Source organism: Antechinus flavipes, chromosome 2 (assembly GCF_016432865.1).
Source record: "Antechinus flavipes isolate AdamAnt ecotype Samford, QLD, Australia chromosome 2, AdamAnt_v2, whole genome shotgun sequence".
Lineage (NCBI taxonomy): Eukaryota > Metazoa > Chordata > Mammalia > Dasyuromorphia > Dasyuridae > Antechinus > Antechinus flavipes.
Window position 1 is genome coordinate 146,576,042 of NC_067399.1, and position 15,262 is coordinate 146,591,303.

Consider the following 15,262-nt stretch of genomic DNA (forward strand, 5'->3'; position numbering starts at 1 on the left):
TGGTGTTGTGGTTAAGGGATTCACCAGTTAAGAGGGATAAGATATTTATTCCATGGAACTGCTATAGGTGAAGAAGTCCATGCTAGAATTTAGCAAAGGATAGTCAATAGAGCCATGTTTTTCCAATGAAAGAAACTGAATTTAAGTTCCAATTTGGCCACATTGTCTTTCTCCAAGTTTGTATGACCCTGGAAAGTCATTTGGCTTCTCTGACTCTCAATTTCCTCATTTGTAAAATGAAGGCATTGGGTCAGATTATCTTAAAAGGTGTCTCTAATTTTAAATGTACTGTGAGTCTTCTGCCTCTTTATTAGGAGGTGAGAGGTCATCAGTTGTTTATTATGTTGATAAGAATTCTTAATTCTTTTTAAATTGATTGTCTTTATCATATTGTTGTTTTTGAATAAATTTTTCTCCCAGTTCTATTTACTTCAGTCTGAATCCATTCATATAGGTCTTCTTAGTTTTTTTTTTTTTTTCCAAAACTGTCCCCTTCACTATTTCTTACAGCATAATAGTATTCCATACCACTTATATATCAAAACTGTCCATTCTCTAGTTGATGGACATTGCCTCAGCTTCTCATACTTTACCTCAAAAAAGAGCTATAAATATTTTCAGATATTCTAAAAGTTCATTTTGCTTAGGACTAATCCTTCCTTTAATCTACCTTTTACCTACTTCTCCCATTTCACTTTTCTCCCTTCTCTTCTATTTCCCTGTTAAGTCAATTTTGGTCTTGTGCCCATTTTTGTATTCATTGAGCCTCACTCTCCTGGCCCCAAGTCTATAAAATCTCTTCAATATTTTTTCTTCTTTTGGCCAATCTGGACAAGAGTGAGAATCAAATGTCATTCATTCTCCCCCAACTCCTCTTCCTTGTTTATATGTCTATATGCACATTATGATTATGTAAGATAATTTTCCTTAACCTTCTTTCCTCTTTCCTTAACCCAATGTATTTTTCTTCCCTTCCTTTTCTATTTTTCTTTTAAGATCAAGAAGTAATAGAACCACTTCCAAGACTTCTATCTAATTTGACTCCTTCTATGACACCTGATTAATTCACGTGAGACACCTGTGTCAACTCCCTGTATTAAAATGCAAATAGTTTATCCTTGTTTTAATCCTTTATATCATTATTCATTCATGTTTATGTTTTTGTTTCTCTTAATGTCTCTGAATTTAAAAGTTCATAAACAGCTCTGGTTTTTTCATTAGAAATACTTGGAAGTGCTCTATCTCATTAAAGATCCATTTTCCCTCATGTAGGATTATTTTCATTTTTGCTGGGTAAGTAATTATTAGCTATAATCCTATATAATTTGTCTTTTGAAACATGGCATTACAAACTGCTCTCTCCTTTAAGCTGAAGGGTGCTACATCATGTGTGATCCTAATTGTGGCTCCTTTGTAAAAAGGATTATTTCTTTCTAACTACTTTAAGTATTTTCTTTGACCTGGAAAGTCTGAGTTTTGGCTTGATAAATATTTACTGACTGAGATATTCTGGAGGAATGGGAAGTTTGTATAAGTAGTGATAAATGAGACTGGAAAGATCAGATTGTTGAAGATCTTGAATATCAGACCAAACAGATTGTATTTTTTCCTGTAGCATTAGGAAACCATTTTTGAATAGGGAAATGATATAATCAGAATGATACATTAGAATTATTATAGTGATGAGAGGGTGTTTTAGGTAAGATTGGAGGTGGAGAGATTTTTTTTTGGAAGGCTGCTACAATAGAGGGAAGGAAATGAATGTTGGTATTAAAAATATAAACATTTTTGTCATCAAGCAATTTGAGACCATTGAAAGGACAACCTCAAATGTGATTTTTGCCTGATTTCTGCATCTTACTCAATTCTGGGCACAGTTTTGTCCATATATAGCATCTGAAAAGAACACAACTAACAATAATCTAACTTTGATGGGCTGCTTGTCTAGGTTGCATGTTTGGGAAATATGTATTTTTTATCTACTTAGTTTTTCAGGTTTATGTGATTAGTCCTATCCTTTGCATTGTTGTGGATTTATTGAAGAGATTTTTTACCTTTGGGCCAGAAGAGGGGGAGGCTCAATGCAATTAGTATGTAGTCATCTTTGAAAAGAAGAATTTCTAGAATTTCACCATGAGTAGAAAATCCTTTTGTTTGGATTTTGTCTTACATTTTCCATGATACTAACAATCATCTTAGGTATCTCTATTTTTTTCTACAATCCTTAATGTCAGTTCTGAACAGACCATTGAACAGTTTTATTCATAATGGTACCTGCCATTGTTGTAGTTCAGTCATTTCAGTCATGTTTGACTCTTTGTGACCCCATTTGGGGGTTTCTTGGCAAAGATACTGGAGTGGTTTGCCATTTCATTCTCCAGATATGTCTTATATAATTTCAACATGTGTGTGACAACTTGTTTACTATGATTCTTCAAGGATGCATTTTGTTTTCCTCAGCCATATGGTTTTTTCCCCTTAAAAATCCTTTTTTTTTTTTTTTTTCACCTACCTAAGCATTTATCTCTTTTTCTTCTCACATTGACACCCACCCCGTGGAGGAAAAAAGCAAAACCCTTATCTCAACTATGCAGAGTCAAGCAAAACCAATTCCTACATTGGCCATGTCAAAAAAATTAATTCATATATATTCTAAAAATTGATAAAAGATACTATGAGATCTTAGAATTCTCTTTCTTTCTCATTCAGCTGTGACCAAAAGGTTTGGTCTGCTATAGAAAATGGTTTACAAAGACCTGTTTTATTAGCCTGCTTCTTCATTGGAGATATTCATAGACCATCCTCATGAAGATTTTCATAATTTTGAAGAAAACATATGAGTCAATAATTACGCAAGTGCTTTTTTTCCCCCAGAAAAGCATTGTGGTTTTTTCATTCATTCAGAATAGTTTTCTTTTGTAATACCTTGAAAACCAATCCCATTCAGCTTCTAATAGCTCTTTACAGTTTTTGGTCAGGTACAGCTGGTGTTCTTGATTACATCTTAAGTGTCATTGATATTTCCTCACATTATGTCTGAGGTACTAAGGTGTAGACTCCAAATAAACCTTGGGATGGTCTGGCAGACTTTTGCTGTTTTGAGACAAATAAGGAGTAGAAAATAAGCTTTTATTAAGTGCATGTAAAAGGCATGCAAGCCTTGTGCTAAGTGCTTTGCAAATAAGTTATTATCCTCATTTTATAACTGAGGAAACTGAGGCAAACAGGAATAAGTGATTTGCCCAGGGTCACACAGCTAGCACACATCTGAGCCTGGAATTCAAGTCTTTCTGATTCCAGGTCCAGTGTTTTATCCACTGAGCAACCTAGCTGCCTCTAGACAAATGTGACAGTTCCATTATCACTGCTTAGAGAAAAGATCATTATGAAATATGCTGGTAGATTTGTTCCATTTATTGTCCATTTTCTCCTTTCAGTTCTATCTGAAGATGCTTTTGGGATGATCTACTTAGCTGGGATTTCTGCCAAGCTTGCTGCGGGCTTATTTTTTTCTCAGCTGACTCTCACTGATTATTCTAGTTAAAAGACCCTGGACAGGTCACTCATTACCCCACCAAGTTCCTAGGGCTGAATTACAAAGTTATTGCTGATCTGCATCAGGTGAAGGTGGTTTCCACATTAATAGGTTTTTATATAGATTGAATTGTGGGTTTGGACCAAAATAAAAAAATCTGCATCCTCATGGCACCTAGGAATAAGACATTAAAATGGTTCCTCATTCATTGAAAGAAATATGTTGGACCTGGAAGGAACCTTAGAGATCAGCAAGAGCATGAACTGTCTGTCTCCCCTGGCATCTGTCACCCAGTTGGTAGCTTTATGACTCTGGACAAGTCACTTAACCCTTCTTGTCTCAGTTTCTTCATCTGTAAAATAAGCTGGAGAATGAATTGACAAACCATTCCAGAATCTTTGCCAAGAAAACACCAAATATGGTCATGAAGAGTAGCACCCAACTGAAAACAACTGAGCAAAGGTATTTAATATTTGTCGGATCATTCTCCTGGGATACAGGAAGGACCAAGAAATGATTTCTGTATCTCTATGTAGAAGCAGGAGGCATTGGGGCACAATTCATAGAGCCATTGATTTGATTCAGAAGTCCTTAAGAAGGTCCTTTTACATGTTTGAGACTTTAGGTTTTTTTAATATTCAAAATGAGACCACTAATTCCCATTTGGCTTACTTACCTCACAGGGTCCAGAAAATCAATTGAAAATATCTGTAAAATACCTTGTATGTATAACAGACACTGTAAATGTTAGCCAGTAGGAGGAGGAATAGTTACAGCAGTGGTAGCATTTATTATATTTATATTATAATATATTTATTATATCTGTACTATCTGACACCAGACCCTTGAAGACTCTGCCAGTAGAGCACAAGGTCTGGTGGCTTATACCAGACTGGAGATGTGAGCATGGATTTGCAACACTGCCTGTCTGTTATCTGAGCACTAGTCCAGGGAATCCTAGAGAGGTTCACAACACTCACTATCAGCTGCTCTGTTTAACGTTTTAGTAAGAGAGAGAGAGAGAGAAAGAGAGAGAGAGAGAGAGTGTGTGTGTGTGTGTGTGCGTGTGTGTTTGTGTGTGTGTGTGTTTAAATATATGTGCATAGCTCCATTGTAACACAGATGGATGTGAATTGATGTCTGGCTCACCTTTGTGGAAATTAAAAGGATTGTCTCTGTACCAGCTGCCAGGGAGAGAGGGGGCAAGGAAGGCTCTAGATCTACTGAGGTTGGGTCACAACAACAAAATATTGGCTTAGAATTTCAGATATGGATGGTAGATTTCACACACACATATACTTATACATATATTCTTCTCCCCCAAACGGTTCTAACCTAAGGAGATGATCTATAGGGTTTCAGAAGGAAAGTTGATTTACTTTTAAGGAGTAATCCTCTTAAGAATCACTCTTTTGGAGGAGGGGAGATGCTTACAATTGGTAATTTATCCCAAAACTCTCATTACACAAATAGTAAATAAGCTATTCAAGAAAAACAACAAACAGAAATTTGAGAAGTTCTACATGTTAGAATATACTGAAGAATATACTGTTAGAATATACTGAGTATATGGGAGTAAATGACTAGGAATGTAGAAAAACCTTAGCTCATCCCGAGAAAGACTTGTACCACCCAGGTTCCTATCGTTCTAGTCTTCTTCTGTCCATCATTCCTTTCCATAAATGCTATGACCCAGCCATGTGGGCTTTGTTTTTTTTTTTTTTTTTTTTTTGCTCAGCCTGATTCATGTTGCTGTGACCATATGATGACCGCTGTCTGTGCCGAGATACTCTCCTTCCTTGCCTCGACTACTTAGTCTCTGGCTTCCTTTAAGAGCCGGATTAAATGCTATTTTCTGCAGAAAGTATTTCTTGATCCCTAATCAATAGATCTTTCCTCTTTAGGTAAACTTCTGTCTCCTTTGTGTCTGGTATGGGACAGCGAGATAGCACAGAGGATCTAGCCTGGTGTAAGGAATGGTATTAAGAACCTTAGTGAGTCAGATCCAGCCTCATACCCTACTAGCTGTGTGATCCTGGATAAGTCACTTCACCCTCTTTGCCTTAGTTTCCTCATCTGTCAAATGAGTTGGAGTAGGGAAGGGCAAACTGTGCCAGTCTTTGCTGAGAAAACCCCAAGTGGAGTTAGAAGAGTCAAATAAGACTGAAAAACAACTGGACAACAATTACAAATATATCTTGTGTATACTATTTCTTTACATGTTGTCTCTTTAATTAGAATGGGAACTCCTTATTGCTTAGAAGAGTGCCTGGTTGTTGATTAATTGCCCAGATACTGAAGTTTTTGGCTCTAGAAACTCTTTAATACTGTATGCTAATTAGTGAAGGGGATGGCTATCTGAATTGGTGAAAGGAATATCCAGAGACAGAATCACAGATCCTTGATGTATTGAGTTATTAGTAGTTATGTTAATCGAGACTAATCTCTTAATTTTTGTTTAACACGCAATGTTTAAGAAAAAACTGATTATCTTTCCTTCTGAAGCTTTTAAAGATATTTCTTTAAAATGGTTTTAAGCCAGATTTCAAATCCAGTTAAAGAACAGATTCCTGAAAGAAGGTAAAATGTCAAGGGCATTATTGTTATTATTATTGTTGTTATTTTGCTTATCACCAGAGGTGGGTTGAGTCTCTGCACAGGATAGATTTATTATCTTACAGATCCAATTTTCTCTTGTTCTTTTTCAACCTGGTTAGTGGCCAGACAAGGCAGGGCATTTATCAGTAGCACCCAGTTTCAGATGAACAATGAGTTGTGGAAAAGGTTACTGTTGATTTCACTGTGGCCTGAAGCATTAGTATGGGAACAGGAACATATAAACTGACACCAAATTGATCCTGAATAGCTTGTCCTTTTTTTGTTTTGTTTTTTTTTAATGGAAATGTTCATTTTTATTGGTGTCTGTCAAATTCAGCATAACAAAAAAAAATTATTTTAAAACACTCAACAAATTGTTTCTTAGATAGAAGAACTCAAAAGGTCAGATACCTCACAAGTTAAGATACATTCTTGGGGATTTAATATTTTAGACAATTAAAAGAAAATTTCCTTATGTGTCACCACTGAACCAATTTTCTCTTTAAGGAAGAAGATCTGATAAGGCAACACCTAAGTGAAAAATTAAATAATTGAAACAAAAGTAAACTGAGCAATTGACCTTTTCCTCTTGGGTGGTGGAAGGAGTGGCAATGAAAGAGACCTGGAGAACAGAGGCAAGATACAATGGTTAGAAGTATATTGGACTTTTAGTTAAAAGACGAGTTCTATTTATTGTTTAGCCACTTTTATTTTGTGATTATAGGCAAATTGTTTTAATTTTTCTGAGCCTTCATTTCCTCAGATAATACTACTTCTGCTACCTCTCTTCAGAGTAAAGTTTTATAAAGTTAGGTACTATAGCAATGTGATGTTCATTTTGTGATATTGATCAGTGAATCAACAAGTATTAAGCACCTACTATGTCTGTTACTGTGCTACGACTGAGGATACCAACTGATTATGGAAAAAAGTAACAATAGCAGGTAGGCATTTCATTTGCTAAAAACCAAATGTAACTAGGAAGTTAATTAAAGTCACTTCTGTATTTAATTTCTGCTGGTTTTCTTGGATTCTTCTGTTTTTCCCCTTGGTTCTTTATATTGATGTTTTTTCCTTGTACTGATCTGTTTTTCACTTTACCTTATTTCTCTGTTTTTAAATCAGCAAAAAGTAAGTACTCTGAAAAGAGTTAGATACAGTTCTTGATTTAAAGAATCACACTGTAGTAGGAGAGATAAGACACGTATAGGAAAAAATGTTATTATCTTATATTGTTAAGTAACAAATGAATGGCAAAAGATTTTAGACATCACTATGGGATGGGGTTGTAAGGAAAGGTTTTGTGGAAGAATTTGGATTTTGAAAAATAGATAGGATTTGTATTGTAGAAAGAGTAAAAGGAAAAGATAGTTGGGAAGATATAGCTGATAGAGAGGGGAATCTGTATCTTTTGGTATTTTATAGACACTAGTACAGCTTCTTAGGTATCCAATTGCCACCCAACTTTCTCTCTGAACACTTCCTTTTTTTCTCTTACTTATCCTTGCTTATAAAAGTTTTATACTTTTTTTTAAAGAACATTTTATTGTTCCTTTCTTTTTTTACACCCTTTTCATTTCCCCCTCAACATTCCCTCTCTCAGTTGAATTGTTTGTAACTAAGAAAAATCTTTAAGCAAAGTGAACAGACACAACACCCAATCTGATCCAGCTTTTTGCATGGAAGTCATTACTGGTCACTTCTATCTATCACTGACCTTTTTGAATGGGACCAACCTGAGAACATTTATAAGTATTCTGAGGCAATGCAGTCGGCACAAGGCCATCTGTAAATGGGAGCATTTGAGGAACCTCATCAGCCAGTCAGGGAGAGTACGTTGGGTAAATGTGGGGGAGATGTTACAGGAGATCAGAAGACTGGAAAGTGGGGGAACAGATTGTGAAGGGCTTTGAGGGCCCAAGAAGTCACTTTGTATTTGGTGCTGGAAGAGATGGAGAGTGTGCGGCAGCAGGGAGGTGAGGGGGAGGGAGGATGGCAGGAGGACTGATGGAAGCCTAACCAAGATGGAGCCCATGACATGGAGAGATGTGGGGAAGATGTCACCTGCAGGCCTTGCCTTTTTGGATGGGCAGAAAGAGTGACTTTGAGGGCTGAGATAGTTTGAGGAGTGGAGAGTATTCCTGAGGAATACTCTCAGTCACTCACGTTTTGTTTTGTAGTTTTAACTTCACCTTTAACTGTAACTTCATTTACCACCTTTTATCCCGTGCTTTTGTATTGGGGCCCTGTCACAAGAAAAGGCTTCCCCTTTACCTCTGCCTCTTGGAAGCCCTCAGATTCCTCCAAGGCTGTGCCGCATTCTCCAGGAGATCTGTCCTCCCCCTGCCCATCATTACCTTGTATTTAATTTTCATAGACATATATTTTAGCCTTTTATAGAATGTAAGCTCTCTCTGTGTGCTCCTCACCTGGCACAGTGCTGGCACATGGCACTGACTCTTCAAAACCTCCTTTGGGATTCTCTTGGCTACTGGAGTAGCAAGCATGCTGTTCCTCTCTCCAGCTCCTTTTACAGATGAGGAAACTGAGGCAAACAAGAAAAAGTGACTGGCCTATAGTCACACAGCTGTTAAGTGTTTGAGACCAAATTTGAACAAACAAAGATGAGTTCTATTGATTCCAGATCTGGTACTCTATCCACTGTGCCATCTAACTGCCCATGCTGGCATATAATAGGTACTTAATAAATGTTCATTGATTGATCAATGTATTCCAAATCAGTGTTGCTCTTGGCCCCTATTTTTGCCTGGGAAGATTGACTTTTCCATTATGGTGATTATTTTATATTGGTTAAAACGCTCCACAAAATAGTGATAGTTGGACTCTATATCTTAACTTTCATCTGTTTCAAAATTTTCAGACTAAGCATGTTGTTTAAATAAGTCAGGATGTATTTTAAGTAGCATGCAGTGTTTTTACATCATTTGTCCTTTATTTTAAATTGGTTTTAATTTTCAGGTTTGCTCTAGTTTATGATCTGTACCCTAACAGCTGATTTGTTAAATAACTTTTTAGGAATGATGGCCATATTTTATTTGGGGCAATTTCATGGGTCTATCATGACTAAAGATTTCATCATCTTGTGGTCAATCTCTTAATAAGAGTCTCTGCTTTTACGGATGTTGGACAGTCTGTACCTGTATTTGGAAAATCCTTCTAGCTTGCATTTTCCTGAATTTGAGAATTCAGAGTCATCTCCATATCAGAATAATAATATAACAACAGTTAGACTTTTATGGATATTTGGCTATAAAGGAGTTTGGATTTTATTTTGTAAAAAATATAAATGCAGTGAAGATTTTTGAGTATGGAATTTATATAGTTGAAATGGTATTTTGAGAAGATTGATATGATGAAATGAAAGTGTTCTCCAGTGTTATGAAGGATGTCCTGTAAAAAGCTGAAGTAAAAAAAACAACCCTCATAACCTATCTAAGTTCTGCAGGGTATCTGTTGAGGACATTGTGCTGTGTGACTCTTAAAGCACTTAAGGACTTCCTTCATTTGGTTCACACTGGAAAAAGAAGTAGGTTCAGCCATCTATGCTGGAAAAAACAAATGGATGATGAATGTACAGGAGAAGACCACATTTGGGCAATTGGGTTAGTTCTTTCAGGAACAAGTTGCTCCCTATCACAAGGTTCATTTTTTAGAAATAAAAACCAAAATGCTTTTATTGATGTTATATTGTTTTAAATTATGGAATATCATAATTTTATTTTATATTTTTAAATAATAGCTTTTTATTTTCAAAGATAGTTTTCAATATTCATTCTTGCAACCCTTCTGTTCCAAATTTTTTCTCCTTTCCTTCTCCCCGCCTCCTCCCTTAGACAGCAATATATCCAATATATATTAAACATATAAAAATTGATATAAATCCAATATATATTAAACAAGTACAATCTTCTATACATATTTCCACATTTATCATACAGCACAAGAAAAATCAGATTAAAAAGGGGAAAAGGATGAGAAAGAAAACAAAAAATAAGCAAACAACAACAAAAAGGTGAAAATACAATGTTGTAATCCATACTCAGGCCCTGCAGTCCTTTCTCTGTGTAGATGGCTCTCTCCAACACAAGACCATTGGAACCGGTCTGAATCACTTCACTGTTGAAAAGAGCTATGTCCATCAGAATTGATGATCACATAATCTTGTTGCCATATACAATATTCTCTTGGTTCTGCTCATTTCACTCAGCATCAGTTCATGTGAGTGTCTCCAAGCCTCTCTGAAATCATCCTGCTGGCCGTTTCTTATAGACAATAATATTCCATAACATTCATATACCATAACTTATTCAGCCATTTCTCAAGCGATAAGCATCCACTCATTTCCAGTTTCTAGTTATTACAAAAAGGGCTGCTATAAACATTCTTGCACATGTGGGTCCCCTTTCCTCCTTTAAGATCTCTTTGGGATATAAGCCCAGTAGAAACACTGTTGGATCAAAGGTTATGCACAGTTTGACAGCCCTTTGGGCATAGTTCCAAATTGCTCTCCAGAATGGTTGAATCAGTTCAAAATTCCACAAATTATGTATTAATGTCCCAGTTTTCCCACATCCCCTCCAACATTTATCATTATTTTTTATTATCATTATCCTTCATCTTAGCCAACCTGAGAGATGCATAGAAGTTCATCAGAGTTGTCTTAATTTGCATTTCTCTGATCAATAGTGATCTGGAACACCTTTTCATATGACTAGAAATGGTTTTAATTTCTTCATCTGAAAATTATCTGTTCATATTCTTTGACCATTTATCAGTTGGAGAATGGCTTGAATTACCATAATTTTAAAAAATCAAAATAGCAGGTAAAATAAAGTCCAATGAAAAAATGCGCAGAGGCATTAGAACGATTGCAGAATACCAACCTAATGGATTGCAAATTGGATGTAGCATAAAAATCATCAGAGACATTCATGACTCAGAAAAGAAGCAGAAATGGTTCTTTTTTTTTAAAGCCAAATTGTTTTTACAGGCATTTACTAAGTACTTACTATATGTCAGGCATTGTGCTAAGCACTGGGAATTCAAAGAAAGACAAAAAAATTAGTTCTTATTTCCAAGGAACTCATAATCTAGAAGGTGAAGGAGATATAATATGCAAAGAGCTATGTACAATTAAGGTATTTACAGGATAATTTAGAAATAATCATCAGGATTCAGACCAGTTCCAATAATCTTGTGATGAAGAGAGCCATCTACACCCATAGACTGTGAGGACTGAGTATGGATCACAACATAGCATTCTTACTCTTTTATTGTTGTTTGCTTGCATTCTATTTTTTCTTACTTTTTTCTGATTTGGTCTGATTTTTCTTGTGCAACAAGATAATTGTGTGTGTGTATATATATATATATATATAGGATTTAACATATATGTCTACCCTGTTTAATATATATTGGACTACTTGCCATCTAGGGGAAGGGGTGGGGGAAAGGGGAGAAATTGGAGCACAAGGTTTTACAGGGGTGAACGTTGAAAAATTTTGAAAGATAAAAAGCTTTCATAAAAAAGGAAATAATCATCAGAGGGATAGCTTTAACATGAAGAGGGACTGAAAAAGATTTTAGTAGATAGCAGGTAGGATTTTGGGTGGGAATTGAAGGACTGCAGGGAAATCAGAAGAGAGACAAAGAGGGAAAGTATTTCAGCCATGGAGGATAACCAGTGAAAATGCTTAGAGTATGGAGAGACTCCATTTATTTGGAGTCAAGAAAAAGCAAGAAAGTCAGTGTCATTGCATCTCAGAGTACATAGGGTGGGGAGGAAGAGAAGGCAGAAGAAATCTGAAAAAGTAGGAGGTGAGTTATGAAGCTTTGAATGCTAAGCATAGAATTTTCTATATGATTCTGGAGACAGTAGGGAGTCAATGAAGTTTATTGGCTAGAAAAGGGGAACAGTGACATTACCAGACTGTGCTTTAGGAAGCTCCATTTGACAGTAGTTTTAATTGCATTCTGGGGGTAGAATCCAGATTTCAGGACATCATGGGGAAAATAGATGATGCAGAAGAAGAGCCTCCTGCTTCTATGAATTTGGCCATATTGACAGGTCAGGATCCGAGGGGCTCAGATGGGAGGGGAGCCAGCGGAGGGAGCCTGATGCTGTGGAGAGAAGAGGGACTCAGAGGCTGTTTTTAGTCGCCATGGAAGTAATCATCATGTGTCAAATGGAAGATGGCTTATTGAAGTAGGTCATCTCTCACCCAGTGAGAATCCTTTAGTTAATGCTTTTTTCCCATTTTAGTTATAGCTAAAATTCAGCCTCTGATGTCGTAAGATTTCTGACCATCACCAGACCATGGATAATCTGATAAGTCTGAAATAACTAAGTTGTGCAGCACTCCTAGAGTTGTGGGCCTGGAGTCCAGAGGATTTGAGTTTAAATCAAATCAGATCAAATCTTTATTAGCAGTGTGACCCTGGGCAAGTCACTTAACCCTGTCTGCCTCAGCTCCCTCAATTGTTAAGTGATGGTTGTGAAGATCAAGTGAGATAACACTTATAAAATGCCTGGCATGTGGCAGGCTCTGGGTAAAGGCTAATTCCCCTCCCTTTTCCCTAGTAGGGAAGTAATGTTTCAGTATTAGGCATAACGACTGCGGTGACATTTAGCCTATGTTTCATTCTTGTTGTAGGCTGCAGGGTGGAATTCCTACTAATGCCTTTCTCTTTTTCATTCCAGGAGTGATCAAGTTCAGTGGCAGGCGAAGCCATCCATAGATTATCATGTCAAACTTCAAAAGGCCCTGTAGAAGTTCTGAGCAAAGTGTGTGCAATTCTACAGAACCAGAGTGGTGCTGCTAGGAACCTAGAAACAGCAAGAAGAGGCTTTGGCAGTCACCTACTTAAAAACTTCCACGTCTTTTTCTTCTTCCCTGCTCCCGAGAGAATCATAATTGTTAAGTACTGAAATAAAACTGGTTTTTAGAAGCTCATTGAAAAATTTCCTAACATTGAAAAATTACTATTTTTACTTTTGGAGACACTGCTATCACATCCACTTGAGAGTGCACATGTTCTTACACAGATTTACCAATGTAAATGCCTCAGGGGGAAGATGCTAGTTTGTGCTTGTTCACCTTGGGTGAACTTGGGGCTGTTAAGAGGTCTGGGGCAGCATATTGAAAGCTATCTCACAAAAAAAAAAGAATACCAATAAGTATCAGTATTATGGAATATCATAATTTTATTTTTTTAATAATAGCCCTTTATTTTCAAAATATATGCAAAGATAATTTTTAACATCCATTCATTCAAGAGGCCATCAATCAAAAACGCAATCTAAAAAAAAGGCTGGTTGGGAAGAAGTGGAAAGCTTCTGAGAAGGTTGAGGAGAGTATGAGACCCAGGGCTATACTGTCTTGAATGTCAGACTCTTTGAATAAAAGTTGTTCCTACTTCCTTCTGTAGAAAAAGGGCAGATCATTTCAAGACATCGTGCACCATTATCTGTGGCCAAAACCATTAATGCTACTTCTCTACTCGTTCTGAAGAGATGCATGTAACTTTGGAGACCCATCTGCAGCTAGCACAATTGTTAGAAAGACATAGATAGAAGCAAGAAAAGGGTTTGACATTATGGGGAAATTGCAGATAATTTTAGTGCACCAAGAATGATTTTTTTTTTTTAGCCCTTTCAATCAATTTTATTTGACCTAAGTTGAAACACAACTGACTACTTGTTTCAGTGCTAGCTTTCAGTTGAAAGGGACCTTCTTCCTCTAGGTTTTTACATGAGGAAACACTTGGATCTCCACTTACATGTAGAGGAAGAACCTACATTCCCTGTCCTGGTCTCCTGAAAGGCACAATGGCCTTCACATTGTCTTTCTTGTTTGTCAGAGTGTCATGGAACCAGTCAAACTAGTTTGCTAATGAATTAATGAAAAGCATTTGCTACCTGCTTGCCCCATGTGCAGACTCTTCAAGGAGCTTACATTCTAACAGGGGAAGCAAGACCCAGTGGGGAGTGATGGTCAGACAAGGATATTTTGATTTGGGAAGTTATAGTGATGGTGACTGGGGCCACTGGGGAGTAGGTTGGTGCGGCTCACTCGGGGACGAGGACAGACTTGATTTAATCCTGGTAGAACTGAGGAGCACTCAAGCACGGCTAGGGCCCCAGAGTGGTCCAGGAGAGCATTCTGGACTGTGGGGTGCCAGGTTGCAATCTACAGGAAACTGTCTGATATGAAGCAGCAAGAGTGGTTCAGTCTATTAACTGAAGCTGCAATAAGAGTAGACAATGAATGAACTAGCATGGAAAGAAATCTTTGATAGGATTTCCTACTCAAGTATGGGTTGGGTAGATGATCTAGCAAGTCCTTTTCAACTTGAAGTTCTACAGTTGTATTTGATATTTCTCTGGAAGGAGATATGAGGCTGCCTATAGTTTAATAAATTAATTCTTAGATTACATCCTCCAGGACTCGGGATGGTTTGAGTCAGAATTTTTTTTCCACTTTAGTCACATTTTTATTTTTTTCCAATTACATGAAAAGATAGTTTTTAAAGATTTTTGAATTCCAAAATTTTCTTCCCCTTTCCCTTCTCCCCTCCCCAAAATGGTAAGTAGTCTGATATAGGATACATATGCCATCATGTTAAACATATTTCCACATTAGTCATGTTGTGAAAGCAGAAACAAAACAAAGCAGGGAGGAAGAATTACAAAAAAATAACCCAAAAAATGAAAATAGTAAGCTTTGATCTTCATTCAGATTCCATAGTTCTTTCTCTGGAGGTGGATCTCATTTTCCATTAGGAGTCTTTTGGAATTGTCTTTGAGCCTTGTAATGTTGAGAAGAGCTGAGTCCATCATAGGTGATCACCCAATATTACTGAAGGCACTGTTCTCCAGTCCTGCTCACTTATGAGTTGGGATATTTTAGCAACTGTCCAAATGCACATTTTAACACTTAGGAGATTAAATTCATTGTTAACAGCTTCAAACACGGACCATGCATACAGACATATCTTACTATTTTCCATTAAAAACTTTTCTTTAATAGCCAACTTTTGAAGTAAGTTTTACAAAGTGTTTTGTGGATATTCATTTGTTCAAAAATATATGCATCCTATTTACAGAGA

The 15,262-nt window shown here is 36.7% G+C and overlaps 1 protein-coding gene across 2 annotated transcripts in view; it reads left to right on the top strand.

The window, feature by feature from the left end:
• Positions 1-13,115, top strand: part of LOC127552405 (serine/threonine-protein kinase PDIK1L-like) — a 75,527-nt gene extending 62,412 nt beyond the window's left edge. For both annotated transcript variants that reach the window (XM_051982941.1, XM_051982942.1), the window contains one exon: positions 12,855-13,115. Coding sequence is in view for 1 of the 2 variants with exons in the window: in XM_051982942.1 (XP_051838902.1) it covers positions 12,855-12,892 (38 nt within the window). In the remaining variant the exon portion in view is untranslated. The remainder of the gene's footprint in view (positions 1-12,854) is intronic.
• Positions 13,116-15,262: the final 2,147 nt, after the last annotated feature.